Source organism: Aegilops tauschii, chromosome 5 (assembly GCF_002575655.3).
Source record: "Aegilops tauschii subsp. strangulata cultivar AL8/78 chromosome 5, Aet v6.0, whole genome shotgun sequence".
Lineage (NCBI taxonomy): Eukaryota > Viridiplantae > Streptophyta > Magnoliopsida > Poales > Poaceae > Aegilops > Aegilops tauschii.
This window is the reverse complement of record NC_053039.3, coordinates 349,472,081-349,489,101: the sequence shown is the minus strand read 5'-3', so window position 1 is coordinate 349,489,101 and position 17,021 is coordinate 349,472,081. Positions and strand designations below refer to the sequence as shown.

Sequence of the window (17,021 nt, the reverse complement as noted above, 5' to 3'; positions counted from 1 at the left end):
GAATTTTAATGATTTTCTGAAATTTCGAAAATAGTCATAGTTTTGAAAAATATTCATGAATATTAAAATATGAAATGAAAACCAATATAAATATGAAAATAAAATAAAACATAAAAAACAAGACGAAACCTTCTCCAAATCGAAAGGATACACCTACATGGGCAATCCCAGGACATCCGCGCCATATGCTTGGAGTGTGAATTACCATAATAACTCTTGGGAGAAAAGTAAAATTAATTCCATGACCAAAGAACGGCGCGCGTGTTACCCTGTAGTTACATTCATGCACGATATGAGAAATTGTTCAAGCGCACAGTTGGGTTAGAAGCGTGTTGGCAGGACGGACACTCTCTTTTGGACTTCTTTTAGGAGAGTGGATGTTCTACTCTAGGGTATACTACACCCTCATTTGGAAAATATATATGAGAAAACATGATCAAACAAAATCCAAGAAATCTGAAAATCTGAGACATCAAACTATATCAAATGTTCGAGCATATTGCAAAATTTCAGCCAACATTTGAGGAGCTCTCTGTAAAAAAACAATGCTCAAAGTGTGCACTTTGAGCATTGTTTTTATTTTTTTAGCAAGAGCTCCACATATGTTATTTTTGGCTGAAAAATTACGAGGAGCTCGAACATTTGATGTATTAAATTTTCAGATTTTGTTCGATCAATTTTTTTATCTTATTTTTCAAACTCGGTTGTAGTACACCCAAGAGCAGTGGCTACGTTAAATTACACCGAGAGTAAAGGAAAGTAGCCACTACTCTCGAGTTTGGTAAAAAAATCTGATCACAAAATCACAAAAAAAATCTGAAAATTTGAAACATCAAATCTTATCAAATGTTCGAGCTTCTTGCAAATTTTCAGCCAAAAAAAACAACCGGAGGAGCTCTCACTAAAAGCAAAAACAAAATCATCAATGTTCAAAAGGTTCACGTTCTTCATTCTTTTTTTCAAACTCGGGTGTAGTACACCCGAGAGCAGTGGCTACTTTCCGTTGTTTTAGCTTTCACGGTCACGGGCCTTGCGTCGGAAAGTGTGGGGCGGGTTCGGGCTTTGCACAGCACCGAGAAAAGCGGATTCTCAAAAAAAAAAAAAGCACCGAGAAAAGCCCCGTGCCCACGTGGCCGACACGAGCTATCTCGCTCCGTGCCCCTGGTCCCGCATGTCAGTGGTGGCACCGCACCGTGTCACTTTTCACCGCCCACAGGAAAACCAGCCTTCTCCCGCCTTACTGGCTCGCTGTCTCCTCCCCTCCTCTCCCCTCGCCGTCGAACGGCCGACCGACCGAGATGGCGCCGGCCGCGCGTCTCCGCCTCCTCGCCTCATGCCGCCTCTTCTCGGCGCTTATCGGGACGGTGCCGCGGTGCCGGCGAGGTCAGCCTGCCCGTCACCGCGCTCTTGCCTTCAGCCCGTTCGACGTAATGCCGCTCCGCGGGATGAGGCTTTACAACCCGGTGACTGGGTGTTCTCTTCTTGTTCCAGGTCTCCGAGGCCTGAGCACGCTCTCCTCGACGCTGGGGTCGGGCGCCGGCGAGGACGAGATCGAGCGCATCCGCCGCGAGTTCGAGGACGCCAAGCGCAACTACCTCAGCATCCCGGCCGCCATCAAGGACATGCCCAAGATGGACCCGCAAGGTCTGGGCGTTCGCTCCTCCCGACCACCGTGTGCCCCTGTCTTGTTGCTTTATTATAATGTCTTAAAATGGTTACTGATTTTGCTGGTTGGGTTCGCGGGGCTCCAGGCATTTATGTGAACAAGAACGTCAAGCTGGATGACCTGCAAGTCTATGGGTTTGACTATGACTACACTCTGTCCCACTACTCCGACCACCTGCAGTGCTTGATCTATGATCTCGCCAAGAAGCACTTGGTCAATGAGGTTTGGCTGTTCCCCGTTCTTGATGTTCTTTTTATTGCATTGCTTGATTGGTGAACTGGGGGTATGTGTGCTGTGAGTGCCTGAATGGTGGTGATTCTCTGTGCAGCTGAAGTATCCAGAGAGTTGCTTGCAGTACGACTACGACAGTAGCTTTCCTGTCAGGGGCCTTTACTATGACAAACTAAAAGGGTGCCTTCTGAAGCTTGATTTCTTCGGTTCTATTGAACCCGATGGCTGCTTCTTTGGAAGACGAAAGGTGAGGAGTTCACTAAACTTTCTATGAGTATTCACATGTAAAATGTAGGTTCTCACTAATGTGGCCATTCCATATGTGATTGGTTGCCTTGCGCTGGTTAAATTGTTGAATTCAAGCTTGGACATTTGGTGATTTTGAAGTTAAATGCAGACAAATGAACATTGTCTGTTGGTGATATATGTTCGTCCTGGTGTTGGAAAATCTTACCTGGGTGTTTGTTGACCAGCTAAGTTCAACTGAGATAAAAGAACTCTACGGCACAAGACATATCGGAAGAGATCAAGCTCGTCAGCTTGTTGGGCTGATGGATGTCTTCTGTTTTAGCGAGGTAATTTTGAATTGATCCAAGCCTGCTCTCATATTCATTTTGTTCACTTCTTTTTATATCATTTTTTTGAAGTAGTAAAGCACTATCAGTAGTCGTTACACATAGCTTGAGTTAAGTAGCGTGCACACATGATATACTTTTGAACTAGCAAAGCACTATCACTGGTCAGTACACATATCTGGACTAAGTAGTGCACACACAATATTCCCATGTAGTTAATGCTTGATGTATAGATGATGGATGTTTTAACTGTAGGATATTCATACACAGTTTTGGATGTGTCTGATAATTCTCGTTGGGAAGATAATTGTGCATGTCATTCTGAGTGCTCACCTCCCTTGCAAAGATATATTCCACAGTGATCGGCCCTAGGTCGTTTATAAAACACCGAGAGTTATCCTGCACTCAGTTATAGCTTCATATACTATGCACAGCTTAATAACTGTTTCTGACAATAAAAACACACTCATTTCTACAGGCATGCCTCATTGCAGATATTGTTCAGCACTTCGTAGATGCCAAGCTGGAGTTTGATGCTCCTTATGTATACGAGGATGTAAACCAAGCGATTCAGCATGTCCACAGAAGTGGTTTAGTTCACAGAAAAGTTCTTTCAGAGCCTCAGAAATTTCTGTTAAAAAATGTAAGCAGTACTGCATTTGATAATGGCATTCGAATACTGCCCCCCCCCCCCCCCCCTCTTGTTTTTAGCTAAAATCTTGTTCACTAACGCTTTAACCTGATACTGTTTCTCGTCTTGTGACATTCTTTTATGTGGTCATGTTTTTTTTTTTATCAATGCAACTTTAAAACCATTGCCTCATTTCGTCTTCTGACTTGCAGAGCCAGGTGTTTCGTTTCTTAAAGACCCTACGAGAGAAGGGGAAAAAGCTGTTTCTTCTTACCAACTCACCTTTCTACTTTGTGGATGGAGGGATGAGTTATTTGCTAGAGGTCCTTTCTATATTTAAATATGTTTTCTTGTGCTTTCTCCATGCATAGTTTACCATTAAAACGAAAAATAATTCTAGTTGAAGTTGAGAATTTGATATCCAATATTTCTGTTCAATAGAAGAGATTTTTATGCTGCCTTGACCCATTGAAGCATAGTTGTGATTGTGAAACTGTCAAGCAAATTTTCTGCATGCAAATTCTTCATTTGTTTCCATGTTTCTTTAATAGCTTGTTTTACTACTACATCGTAGTTGTCGTATATTTTGTTCTGCCATTCTCGTAATTTTTCTCATGAGACGGTTGTTCCAAATATGAAGGGTATCATGTGTGATTTCTTCCTTTGGCCATTCTTCTTCTCCATTCACATATTGTCAACTTTACCTGTCCATTGGTTGGTTGAGCAGGACCAGCATTTTGATGGGAATTCCTGGAGGGAGCTTTTTGACGTTGTGATTGCGCAGGCAAATAAACCAAGTTTCTATAATTCAGACCACCCATTCAGGTTCTGTGGAACATTTCTAAACCACTAAAGAAAAATATTCATTTTATCCTTAGCAAAGTACTAGTAGGTCTTAGTAGGCTGCATATTGATGCAAGTTGTTACATGTTCTGCACAATCATTCTACTCCCATTCTGGATTCCTAATTAAGTTTCCTGGCTATCTATAGGGTGTATGACACTGAAAAGGACACCTTAGCATTTACTGCAGTTGACAAGTTTCTGCCAAATGAAGTCTATTACCATGGATGTTTAAAATCCTTTCTGCAGATTACAAAGTGGAGAGGCCCAGAGGTTGGTGTTTTGAATCTGAAGAAGTATCAATTTCCTCTATATATGTTCACCCAGCTTAAACTTTTCTGTCTAGAGTGACATTGTTTTTCATGTTAAATCAACACAATATTTTTCATACATTTGCGCATTTTAATGGTGATTTGTGATTTGCGTACTGCATAGTGGAAGCTGTCACACGATATAGGTTCATCTGTTGCATTTTTAGTCTTTTTACTATGTTTCATGCTTAATCTAATTAGGTAATGCCACAACCTTATCATATTGTAAAGTTATTGCAGAGGCCACCATCAATAACCTGATCCCTTTCACACTAACACATGTTTACTCAATACTGACTTGTGGACGTTCTTCACATATGACACAAGTATATCATCTAAGGTCTTTTTTGAACATGTGTTAGGTGATATACTTTGGTGATCATCTTTTCAGCGACTTGAGAGGGCCTTCCAAAGCTGGTTGGCGAACAGCTGCCGTAATTCGTGAACTTGAGGTAGGTGCAAGATTGCATATGGCAGTAGTCCGTGACGTATAAGCAGCACTATCTTTTTTCCAGCAATCTAACATAATAAGATTTTACGGCTTGACTTCAGGATGAAATAGGAATCCAGAATGGTGACAGCTACCGGTTCCAACAGGTCTGTATGTAATATGCCTGTAGAATATGTTGAGTTTCTCTTTCAACAGCGTTGCTACTGTCACGCGCATGTTAGTCTAGCCCATTAGGGGCCATGCACCATGGAAAGCAGCCTCAGTTGCTCGAGCTAGCGGCAACAGCAACTTGTTCGTCAACTCTTCATATTAGCTGGTATCTTATCTCACTAGTTCATATTTTAGGATTGTTATTAATAGACTGACCTGTCTATAATTAGGAGAGCCTCTAGCTATGAAGGGCTATTGTAATCGTTGGCATTAGGCATGAAGATCCCTACCTAGTCAGCCAGTCCATAGTGTCATCTTTCTCCTAAGATCTCTCCTCTTCAGCCTTTCTTACACCATCTGGCCCTTTCCAATGCGGTAATTGCCCCAAAGAACTAAGACACATCACAGCTGTATAGTAGATTGCTCTTTTACCATTCTCCAGGCATGCGGTACTTGTTCACCCATGACCTGTTGTAATCTTTGTCAAGCTCTGTACCGAACTGGTTTCATTTTTCTCTCTCCTGCTTAGAAAAAAGTATTTTGAAGGGCCAATAGTCCTATGTCTTCTAGGCATAGCCGGTCCCAAGCCCGGGTAAAGGAGGAGGGTTGTGATAGGCTTGGCGAGCCAACGTAAAAACTAGCCAGTCCCATAGGTGTGAAACCCATTTGAGCGAGAGTAATAATAGGATGGGTGACCTCCTGGGAAGTCCTCGTGAAAGGGTTTCATATCTAAGGGTTGTGATAGGCTTGGCGAGCCAACGTAAAAACTAGCCAGTCTTTTGGGTATGAAACCCATTTGGGCGAGAGTAGTACTAGGATGGGTGACCTCCTGGGAAGTCCTCGTGAAAGGGTTTCATATCTAGCCTACCCCAACTTGTTTGGGATAAAAGGCTTCGTAAGTAAGCGTAAAATAGTCAGTACAATTCCTGGCTGGATTAAATAAAGGAAAACTTTAAGCCATTTGGATAAAAAAAATCTGAAGTAATACAGATCCTAATTATCATCTCTTTACACATAGTATCTAGATAAGATGGTAAATATCATATCTCAATAATTTTGTTACCTGGTCTGCAAAATAGTAGGTATATGCAAGTGTCTATTTCACATAGATTAGCAGTTAGATCCTAGTATGGAACGGATCCTACATTCTAGTATGTGATGTCCTCTAATTCATCATCAGTTCTTCAAACTTAGCACTGCTGTTATTATCATTTGCAGTTGCAAATAACAGTTGTTCCCTTCCAAATTTACACCAAATATTTTGAATCTGGCATCAGAACTAAGAAGACAACTAATGAATATCTATCAGTAAAACTAATAGGGTTGACTGTATCAACTTGTGGAATTATGTTTAGGAGGTTTTCATTATGGTAAATGTTTAGGAGGCTTTCTTAGGCAGTAGGTATTTGTGGAAGTTATAACAGCTGCCTGAAGTTTCATATGGCACTTGGGGAGTGTGGAGGTAAATCCTAAAGGTCCATCCTGCACTCCTACTGGTACATATCCTCTAAACATGGCACAGAGACAACCAGTTGCAGTGTCGCCCTTGGTCCATCAGAAAGATGGCAGTACTATTTTTATTCATTAGTATGCTAATTTATTCTAGTATTAATTATACAATTTCGTAGTCCATGTTATTCCATCCACTTCATACTGGTGCTTTATCAAATTGCCTGAAATTTATCCTACACTGCAGGCAAAATTAGGTATAATACATGATCTACTTGGGAAGGTTCATGCAACTGTGGTTAGCACCGAGAAAGGCCAAGTTTACAGAACATTGCTTGATGAGTTGAATGCAGAAAGGCGTCAATGTCGATCTGGCATGCGAGATCTGTTTAATAGTTCTTTTGGTGCAACATTCCTTACAGACACAGGAAAGGAATCATCATTTGCCTATCACATTCATCAATATGCAGATATCTACACCAGCAAGCTCGAGAACTTCTTGTCATATGCCCCTGAATCATGGCTTCATCCACCTCACGACATAAAGATCATGCCACATAATGCAAAGGTAGCTCAAATTCGCCCACTTATGTGGTATTCACCTGTTCAGTTTATTTTGATATATGTTTAGATAACTGGCTTGATTTTTTGGGCAGTTACATCTCATTTATTTTGATATACTGATGAATTGAGATGCTGCTGATCTTAGAATGATTTCTTGAACATTTCCTGTTCTAGGTGCCAGCGAGTTTGTTCAGCACCTCATAGTTCACTGTATCCATTTCTTGTGGAGAGCCATGGTAGTGCACTACACAGTGGTTTTTGTTTGTGGCCATGGGAGTCCATACTGTCACTGCATTCGGCTAGGTTATGAAGAAACCAACACAGATTGGATCCAACTGAATAGGCCAGGGAGCAAATCAAGATGTGCCTATTCTTGACTGACGTTAAGAATCAGTCTCCAAGTGAGTAGGCGATTCTTTTGTACAATATCGCTGTACAATATTGTTTCAACTATGCGTGTCTTCTAAATACATCCAGGCAACGTAACAACCATCTGTAATGGTTGTCAATAAAAATGTTGGCATATTCATTTTATTAAATCTGCTGTTGTTTTTCAAGATATGTAAAATATTCACCTATACTGCCATCCAGTGATCTTTGCCAACAGCAAGTAACTGACACTATCTCAATGTTGAGCAATCTACTCTTGCAATGCAATGCTGTGCTTACCAGATTATTTTGAACTGGTAAGAATGAACTGTCACGACAGACAAAAATAGAAAACATCTGGTGATGGCAATTTGTACTAAACCTACCTTTCATGATTTATATGCGTGTGCAGGTTATTGCCAGTTTCATGAGCCTACCCTATAAACAGCCCCCTGCCAAACCAAACATTTTTTTTTTCTGCAGTGAGCACTGAGGATTGAACGAACAAGATTCAGGACTTATTATGTTTGGAGTTCACAGAAGAAAATTTGGATTCCATGCAAGGGTTCTACTTGTCCTTGTCTACGACAGGCTGATCATCTTGGTTTCCATCATTTCTGATCCCAGATAACTGCTGCATTTCCAGTTCTTGCTGCTTGCATGACCTACAAGACCTGAAGGCACAAAGTGTATCAATTAGATCCTTTTTTTCATCCATTCCGAACTGCTACAGCTGGAGTCTAAGACTCATATCCGTTCCTAAAATGCGCATTGCAAACTCCCGAATACAGTGCAAATCAACATTGCTTACCGCTGCCTAAAACCCGATCTGTTTCCACCCAAGGAGAGCACCGCTGCAGGCGCAGAGCTATATCCAGCATCATCCGAGGGCGACGAACTCATCTTTTTTCACGTTGCAGAAGAACAACGACAGAAATCTTCTCAGAGACTTTTTAGACGATGAAGCTCAGAGTGATGATTGAGCAGATGCTACCTGCGCGGTGAATGTTTCGAAGAGGATTAGAGAAATGTACTCACAAGTTGATGGGACACGGTTCGTTCTGATGTGCGAACTTCATTGCCGGGGCGGCCTCTTGTTCGTTCAATCCTCAGGGCACACATGCATTTCACAAGGAAATACAGGAGAACCCCGCCAAGGCACAGCATTGCCAGGATCTCGATTGCGATTGCCGATCCGGTCACTGAAAGTATTCACAGTATAAAAATACAAGGATAGGAATGGTGTGCCACACAAGCCACAGCACCAAACCAAGCACATAGAAACTCACAGATGGCTCTTGTTGAGTTCATTGCTTTCCTCTTGCTCAGCTGGACAGTCTTCTCCGCTTGCAATGGCCTTGACATCATCTCTGAACAATCTGGGTAGCACCCATAGTTCCCCAGGTCGTTTACGGTGATGGATAAGCTTGTGGCATGGCTTGGACCACCCTGCAAGAGAAAATCTCATATATTTTCTAGGTTCAATACCTCCATTTATAGCTTTCAGACAATCGGTCACTTAGATAGCCAAGAGAATTAAATCATGGGATGAGGAATTAATCGCCAAAAGAGTCCATGAAGACGGGGTGTTTACTTGGTAAAACAGCCGGTGCATTGCGCTGTTGCAGTCAGCGACATCCAAGCGGAGCCTGATGCCAGTTCCTCTCAAGACCAAGTGATGTGCAATGGCCACATAGGTCTGAAGCGACTGCCACTGGTTACTGCCACCAGTCTTGAGCTCCGCCCTGCCGACGAGACTGGCTGGCAATGTCATCATCAAGGTTCCTTCAAAAACTTCCAAGGAGAGCACTAGCAGAAGGTGAGACCTGTTCCCTGCAACATGAGGTTATTTCTTAGTTACTTTAATTGTCTGCTAAGAACAATGTAAATCTGTCAGGCTAGGAAACATCATTTTACATCTCAAAATAATTTAGCAGGATAAGATCCATTTTTAAAACCATGGTTTCATACCAAAAGAGTAAGACAAAGCACCTGGGTACCAACGAAGATCTGGTTCGACGATTGAGAACTCAAATGGGTCTCTCTGCTTGTCAAAGATTTGATATCCATCTCTCGATTCTTTTCCACCCAAGAAAATTGATTTCGGAGCCAGTATAACCGGAGGATCATTGACCGGCTCCACGGAGACGTGTAACTCATCACGATGCCTACCATTCCTGTTCCTCGCATATAGCATTATAACATCATCTCCGTAGAAGTCTTCATTTCTGCAAATGATGTCAGGATTTGAGATTCTTGTAACGCCAGGCCTGGTATAATATACTAGCAAGATTCAGATTCTTGGCTAGTACCCGATATACTGAAGATATTTTAGCGCTCCATTTATTTCCTCCACCATCCCTTGTATTTTCAAGGCTTGGCTAGACCTGCCTACCCTGCTGATTGAAAGCGTATCATCTAATAGATGTTGCAGTTTCATTGGCACCGGAGCAAGAAGAACATTGCCGTGCTGCGCTCTCACTGTAACCGATATGTTCTCTGATGTGTCTGAATATGTCATTTCAATCCCCGGAAACCCACTGCCGAAACATGGAAATGCGTGGTCAGTTCAGAAAGCTAAGAAAAAGCCCAAAAAATAGAAAGCATCTAGTTGAAGCAATGAAGCTTACCCAAACTTTGGGCCAATTATATCTTCTGTCACATGCAGTTGTTTGGGCAAAGAGGTGAACTGAGGTGGTCTGCAGAGAACAGATATGAACACTGTGCCACTGACAACGTTGCCATGCTTATCAGATACTGTGTATGAAAAGGAGTCATTCCCAAAAAACCGTTCAAAAGGTGTGTACCGATAGCCCGGATTGTACTGTAGGACCGCTCCATGGAGTGGCTAAAATAAGACGGAGCAAATTTACCATGCGATTAGAGTTATCAAACAAGAAAGTAACGGCACAATGAAACAACTGAAAATGTCACTCTTGTTGTAAGATTGAACAACGACATTTCAAAATCTGGGCAGTGTAACTATACTTGTGTCTGTGACAAGTTTCCTTGTTTAAATGTGTAGTAGAACTGTTTACAAAAGATAAACTGTAGAAAGAACACCATTACATAATTAAATTAAAAAAAGCGGTTTAATAAACTTACTGAAGATAAATTAACTACGTCAGCTAGTCCTACTGCAATGTAGTCATTTGACAAGATATCAAAGGAAACAGATTCATCCTCCCAGACTGAAATGTGATCTTCTCGAACTTCAGAGAAGTACTCGTCTGCAGGGAGGCATTTTCAGTTAGCCAACGCTCTTTGACAATTTTATGTTTTTATTAATGAATATCATCCGCGCAATGGAAACTTTACCGGGAAGAACAAGGACCTGGAATGGACAAGGAGCCAGCTGCCTGCTGTCAAATTGAATGCACATGCCATATAAACCAAGATATCTTGCCACATAATGAGCAGTATATGATCCATCTTTGTTGTTGACAAATTCCCCCGCGGTGAAGCTTGACGCGTTCATCGGGGCCGTTACATTTGCAGATGTTAGCTGAAGCCTCAGTTTTGGCTCCAGAGATACCACTGGGTTCATGAATGAGTCAACGAGTCGAACAGTGACATTGTTTCTGACTGATCTTTTGGCTTTTGGATCAAACATTGGAGCACTTGATAAAGATGTGTCCACTGCACCTGCAAAAAGGAAATGCTCTTGAAAGTCAGAGGTCAATCAGCATCAGAAAGACAGAAACAGCCCTCGAGTTCGTCCAATATGACTATGTGAGTAGGATGGATCTATGCATCTCCAAATTCAGAGCCCGGTGTTATTCTTCCACTATCTTAAAAATGATGACACATATATAGGAGAAACATACAACCTGGTGAGACTGTCATGTTATAGGGTTTTCCATCATTCAGCGCTATGTTCCCGCACAACACCCAAATTTCATACTCGCCGGCAATTTCAGGAGTATACGAAACATTGAAATTACTGGTTTGTCCATCCGTGGATATCGTCTCTGTAGATGGATTCAGCGTTAATGTATAATAATAATTTTGAACTGGAATTAGGAAAGATGGTTTTATACTAGCATTTACCATTTGGTTCTCTTACAGGTGCTATAACTGGGTTTACACCAGACGGGCCATTCCTGCTCAGAATCTGCACCCGCAGCATTTCGACATCAATCGGAGAAGGGCTTCCATACTGATCCAGCAGGTAAACCATGAAGGATGATGGTGAGCCAGCAACAGATTGCAATAAACCAGAACCATTAACGATGCTTTTTGATCCGTCGCAATACCCTAACAATTTCCACTTATCAGCATTAGTTAGTTATGAAACTATACAAGATAGTCTTCTCAGAAGGAAAAAACAAGAAGCAAACATAGTACCTACAAAGACATGATACACGTACACCGTATCAGAAAGCCTCTGCTTGAGGTGAGTTTCAAAGATTGTGAGCACAAACTCCCCGGGCTCCACGACGTCGAAGGAGAGCCGCTGAATTCCCTCGGCGACAGCTTCGATCCGGAGACCCCCTACCGGGACCGACAGCCTTGAGGCGCTCTCAACCACCGCGGCATCGAATGGGTGGATCCCCGGGACAAGGTTTCCAAACGAATCCCTCTGGTTTATGAAGATCTCCAGCTTGGAGAATATCTGCACAGCGTTCGCTCCATGCTTCCACTCGGCCGTGCTTTTCGCAATGTCGATGAGTCCTGCAAGAAGTTGACCACATTGCCAGGTTACTTAGGTTTCCACCCAGCTATGCATTTGATTTTGAGAAGTTGTTAGGAGGGAGGACAATGCACCTGGCTTCACTGTGAACGGCAATGGCGAGCCGCGCAGTTTGGTGTTGTCGGCATGAACGTGCACCAGGAAGTCCCCGGCGAAAGTCGGCACGAACTCGATGCTCATGCACCCGTCCTCCGTCCAGCCGTTGTACTCGAGGCCCGAGAACTCGACGGGCGTCCCGTTGACGTAGGACCAGGACACAGCGAAGTACCAGTTGCCGAAGGGCATGTCGGCTCCCCGCGGGAGTCCGTTGCCGAGCGCGTCCCTGGGGAAGACCGACACGAACGCCTTGGACCCGGCGGCGACGCGGCCGCCGCAGAGGTGCGTCCAGGAGGCCAGGGAGGCGGACGGGTTCACGTCCCGGGCCGCCACGGCGAAGTTGAGCGTGTCCACGCCGAGGAAGAACCGCTCCTCCTCGAAGAGCGCGATGAAGTCCCCGGCGCGCAGCGGGACGAGGGTGATGTTCCAGGACGGCAGGTCGCCCTCGAGGTGCACGGCGACGTCGGTGAGGTAGCTGCTATTGCCGGCCTTGCCGCCGTGGCCGTGCAGGGTGACCTTGAAGGCCGCCTTGCGCCGCACCTCGGACACGTTGGCGTCGGGGATGTAGAAAGACGTGATCATGACGGTCGCGGTGTCGCCGGCCCGGAACGACCCCTTGTCGTCCACCCATCTGAACATGAACGCCGGTCGCGGCGTGATGGGGTATTGCGGCCATTGCTCCTGCGCGGCCGTGGGGCGCAGCGGCGCCAGGCACAGGAGGAGGGAGAAGGCTAGGATCGGGCGTGGCGAGAGCGCGGCGCGGTTCGCCATGGATTTCCTTCCGCTTTGTACGTGGGATGACTTCCGTTTCTTCGGTTGCTGGAGACGGCCGTGTGGAGGGAAGAAGAATGCGGCGGGGCGTGGAACTGCATCTGCAAGGCGGCAACCGCCGCCGTTGCGGACGTGCTGGTGCTGCCTGCGAACGGGCGGGAACTGGCCTTGGTCTGTCTTGTGTCCAAACAAACATACAACGGACGCGTACACACTCACAGCACCACATAGACACTCACACAACGCATATTGAAGACATAAGTATCCCCTAAAAAAAGACATAAGTAGAAATTATAGAAGTAATGCATTTGGATGGTGCACAGAAAACACGCAGAAATTTGGGGAAATGCCCTTCGGTTCCTAGGTGTATATACACCTGATAAGGGATTTAAAAAAAATCAAAAAAGTTTAGAAGTTTTTTAGAATAAACTTGACTTTCTTTTGCACTAGTATATAAATTTTCACAAATAAAAAACCAGCGTCGACTTCAGGGAATGTTTTTTATTGCTGTTATAAGTCACTATTCACACTATTTTGGCTGTTTTTTTTTGAAAAAATGTCAACGGGGTTCTTTGTTTTTGTGTTTTTTACAAATACAATGAAAGGTCAAGTTTATTTCAAAAATATTTTCAGAATCTTTTGACATTTTATTTAATTACTATTTTTTCATAGACCATAGACCAAACGTTCCTGTCCAGAAATTTGGGAGTAATACTCCCTCCCATTCAAAATCTTCCCATGCTATTTTTTTTGTTAAGTCAAACTTTGTAAAGTTTGAGCAAATGTATATAAAAAAATGAACATCTACAATACAATATAAAATGTATTCCATGAATATATATTATGTGAGTAAGGAGAGAATGAGTGAGGGAGATATATGTATATATAGAGAACACCATTGGACTTAATGGAAGGAAAACAAATTGAAGTTTTGATCTCATTTACATAATCGAGTGGACCCTTTTAGGGTACGCGAATACATTTCGTGAAAGTTAGGGTACATGAATATATTTCAGGAGAAATTGATAACTCCAATTATATGAACCAGTGGCCTCTTATCGTCATATTTCACTAAAAATATATATCCTCCAAGAACTTTTATGAATGACATTTGTGGGGTGTAGGTTTAAAAAATAAAGGAATATAAAAAATGAAAGATTTGAATATCATGACCTCCTATAGGGAAACAAAACACAAGTACCTGTAAAACATGCTCTTTGAATGCTCCACACTGTTTTGGCACAAATTTGAATATAGAGAAGGTGCACAAACGTCACAAAGGAAAGTTATAGGTCAATCTATCACGAGAAACAACTAAAAATTGTGGTGTAGGAAAACTCCAGAGTAGTCTTTGTGGTCATCACATGCCTTTGATCTAAAGGGCTTCTATACAAATTTTTCCTACAAACAGATATTCTATATGTTTCAATACAATATATTCGACCAAACAATCATGAACACCCTATGGTACAGAACCCTTGGGAAAAAAATCTTTGGTTCATAGTCACATATTTTTTTTTTTACGAATGGTAGCCACACTTAACAAACCTTAGGCCATAGTCAGATAAGTTTGATATAGTACACCAGGTTTGCAACAACTCTGACATACCGCACTCTTGTATGACTTATCCTATGTGTTGTATACTTGTCTATTAATTGACATTTAATACACAAGTGTCTCAACCAATTTGGTTGTCACAAAAAACATGGTATTGCATTTTTATGTCCTTAATTATCACCTACAGGTCGTATAAGACTATTGGCGACACTCACATATGTTATTTTAATATAACTTCAAAACAAACCAATTGTGATATGATATTCCTCACATATGGTTTGCAGCATACCTAGCAAAATTATAATAACATGTGTAGAACCATCATCAATGCCTGTTTTAACACGGGTGGTTTCTAGTTGCTGCATGTGATGCGACATCCAGGATCCTTGTTCGCGTTAGTGTGTATACTACTTAAAGTATTGTTCACATTAGTGGGTCATACTTACGGTTATTGTTCGCGTCAGTGCATTGTACAAACATCTCATGCATGCATGTGGCGTTGTACTCATGTTTCACACGGAAAATTATTCACTCAACATGGAATTTATTAATAAATAAGTGTATATTATAGCACATATAGGAGAACCTACGTGTACTATTAATATGGCGGGTGGAACATACACTCTAAAGTTCGAGTCAAAGACTTGAACCTAGATGGTAGGATTATACATTTGACCCTCCACCAATTTAGTTAGACTCAGCCCCTTAGAATCGAAGCCACACACACATAGATGATGTCCAAGTGTAAACATGAAGCTTGAGACAACCACACATTATTAATACTGCAGTAGTCCACGTCTTAATCATTTGCCATGTCCAGATCCATACCCATATCCATGACCTTCAGCGTAGCCCGAGCCCGCCCCATTTCCATAACCACTACCAGAGCCTTCACCATAGCCAGAGCCTGAACCAGAGCCTTGGCCATGACCTTCGCCATATCCAGATCCTTGCCCGACCCCACTTCCTTGACCATAACCTTCGCCATGGCCCTCACCGTATCCGGATCCTTGCCCGACACCACTACCTTGAGCATAACCTTCGCCATGGCCCTCACCATATCCAGATCCCGCACCATGTCCTTGTCCATAACCTTCACCATGTCCCTCACCATAACCCGAACCAGAGCCCGAACCTTGTCCATGGCCCGAGCCGGAACCCTGGCCATATCCAGACCCTTGGCCCTGGCCTTCGCCTTTTCCCTGCCCCTGACCATAACCGGATCCCGAACCAGCACCTGAACCAGAGCCTCCACCTGAGCCTGAACCGACACCAGAGCCAGAAGCTCCACCATAGGCTCCACCTGAGCCTGAACCAGCACCAGAGCCAGAGGCTCCACCTGAGCCTGCACCTGAACCAGCGCCAGAGCCAGAAGCTCCACCCGAGCTTGAACCCGCACCAGAACCAGAGGCTCCACCTGAGCCTGAGCCGGCACTAGAGCCAGAGGCTCCACCTGAGCCTGAGCCTGCACCAGACCCAGCATAAGACCCCCCACCAGAAACTGCACCCGAACCTGCTGATGATGCAGCGCCCGAACCAGACCCCGAGCCAGACCCCGAACCAGAGGCTGATCCCGACCCTGATCCAGACGCAGAACCAGACCCCGATGCAGAGCCGGCACCACCTATGCCAATGTTACCCCCTATATTGACACCTGTATCGGTCCCCAAGCCTACACCACCAAGGTTTAGGCCTAAGTCCTTCCGGGCAATGCGACCCTCGGATGCCAAAACAAGTGTGGCAAGCACAACAATGCCAACCGAAATGGTCGTCATTTGTCGCATTGTCGCGGAACCTCTAAGAACCAGGTCTTGCTTCTATGTGACTCAAATATGTATAGACTGCTGGCTTGCTTTCTTGCCTAAGGCTTTGCAACTCCTTGTCCTTGGTATGCAAACACTAGGAGCAATGCCGTGCTATTTATAGGGCCCAGAAGTGGGCTTTCAGAAATATGGTTTGGCTTGCGTCTTCTTCCTTGGTGGAAAGAACTTGTGGCTGTGGCTACTGCGCGGCCGAATTCGCTCGGGTAGTGGCGCATAGTGTGTGGCCGGCGGTGCAAAGGGAACGGAGATGTGAGGCCTCGTAGCGCGTCGGGGTGACACGTTTCAAGTGCGCCACTGCATGCATGGTGTGAGAGGAATATGGTTGCTGCACTGCGTGTGTGAAGCTGACGTGACCCCCCGGAGATTTGGTATAATGGAGCAGCTTTTTTGTTGATCAATGGGAGATTCCAGAAGCTAGCTCTGCCGTTTTATCGTTTTAGCTGGATGCATGATGGTTGTGGCTAGTGGTGGATGCGATGAGAGTCTTATCATCCAGCTAGCTAGCTTGCTAGTGCTACTCCTTTTCATCTTTGGATATCCATATTGTCGACCGCTAATGGTTGACCTAAATCTTCAATTTTTGCTCCTTGGATGTGATTATTCCATTATTAAACTATCATAGCCGGCCGGAGTAGTGAGAGGTTTACAGTATGGGTTGAGCACGAATCATTTGCTGGCGATAATGACTTGATGGTTCGGCTTCACAATGAGATATGCCACACTCATTGGCTGGCACGGAAGGAGGCTTCTAATTTTTCGATTTAAAATTACGTGCTAGTCATATCTGAATAAAACTTGTACTTTAAAAAAACTATCGGTAGGTTGGCTGTCTTGGTCTTAA

The 17,021-nt window shown here is 43.8% G+C and overlaps 3 protein-coding genes across 4 annotated transcripts; 1 reads left to right on the top strand and 2 right to left on the bottom strand.

The window, feature by feature from the left end:
* Nucleotides 1–996: 996 nt before the first annotated feature.
* Nucleotides 997–7,409, top strand: LOC109750666 (uncharacterized). Of its 2 annotated transcripts, XM_020309627.4 has the most exons (13): nucleotides 997–1,383; nucleotides 1,492–1,644; nucleotides 1,752–1,888; nucleotides 1,995–2,144; nucleotides 2,371–2,472; nucleotides 2,951–3,115; nucleotides 3,316–3,426; nucleotides 3,831–3,928; nucleotides 4,095–4,218; nucleotides 4,619–4,708; nucleotides 4,809–4,853; nucleotides 6,554–6,874; nucleotides 7,045–7,409. In XM_020309627.4, exons 1-13 carry the CDS (start codon nucleotides 1,299–1,301, stop codon nucleotides 7,072–7,074), a joined length of 1,611 nt encoding a protein of 536 aa, XP_020165216.1. In that variant the 5' UTR covers nucleotides 997–1,298; the 3' UTR covers nucleotides 7,075–7,409. The 2 variants fall into 2 exon arrangements, with proteins under 2 accessions (XP_020165216.1, XP_073356479.1); XM_073500378.1 differs by lacking the exon at nucleotides 2,951–3,115 and having other exon boundaries at nucleotides 1,184–1,644.
* A 245-nt stretch (nucleotides 7,410–7,654) lies between these two features.
* On the bottom strand, nucleotides 7,655–13,637 carry LOC109750655 (protein GAMETE EXPRESSED 2). The gene is made up of 14 exons (XM_020309618.4): nucleotides 12,007–13,637; nucleotides 11,587–11,913; nucleotides 11,290–11,496; nucleotides 11,070–11,252; nucleotides 10,558–10,884; nucleotides 10,345–10,469; nucleotides 9,870–10,087; nucleotides 9,552–9,779; nucleotides 9,232–9,467; nucleotides 8,834–9,072; nucleotides 8,529–8,688; nucleotides 8,278–8,441; nucleotides 8,051–8,142; nucleotides 7,655–7,913 (listed from the first exon to the last, which is right to left on the bottom strand). Exons 1-14 carry the CDS (start codon nucleotides 13,079–13,081, stop codon nucleotides 7,808–7,810), a joined length of 3,687 nt encoding a protein of 1,228 aa, XP_020165207.2. The 5' UTR covers nucleotides 13,082–13,637; the 3' UTR covers nucleotides 7,655–7,807.
* Nucleotides 13,638–14,881: 1,244 nt separating this feature from the next.
* On the bottom strand, nucleotides 14,882–16,263 carry LOC109750639 (uncharacterized). The gene has a single exon (XM_020309602.4). The coding sequence runs from the start codon at nucleotides 16,139–16,141 to the stop codon at nucleotides 15,161–15,163; it is 981 nt and encodes a 326-aa protein (XP_020165191.1). The 5' UTR covers nucleotides 16,142–16,263; the 3' UTR covers nucleotides 14,882–15,160.
* Between the last annotated feature and the right edge of the window lie 758 nt (nucleotides 16,264–17,021).

Bases quoted from the DNA above. Each gene is read 5' to 3' on its own strand.
- LOC109750639 (XM_020309602.4), bottom strand. From the start codon at position 16,141: ATGCGACAAATGACGACCATTTCGGTTGGCATTGTTGTGCTTGCCACA.
- LOC109750666 (XM_020309627.4), top strand. From the start codon at position 1,299: ATGGCGCCGGCCGCGCGTCTCCGCCTCCTCGCCTCATGCCGCCTCTTC. The intron at 3,427-3,830 runs GTCCTTTCTATA...TTGGTTGAGCAG, and splicing joins GGATGAGTTATTTGCTAGAG to GACCAGCATTTTGATGGGAA. The intron at 4,709-4,808 runs GTAGGTGCAAGA...GCTTGACTTCAG, and splicing joins CCGTAATTCGTGAACTTGAG to GATGAAATAGGAATCCAGAA.
- LOC109750655 (XM_020309618.4), bottom strand. From the start codon at position 13,081: ATGTCTTTTTTTAGGGGATACTTATGTCTTCAATATGCGTTGTGTGAG. The intron at 11,914-12,006 runs GTGCATTGTCCT...AACTTCTTGCAG, and splicing joins GCCGTTCACAGTGAAGCCAG to GACTCATCGACATTGCGAAA. The intron at 11,497-11,586 runs GTACTATGTTTG...GGAAATTGTTAG, and splicing joins CGTGTATCATGTCTTTGTAG to GGTATTGCGACGGATCAAAA.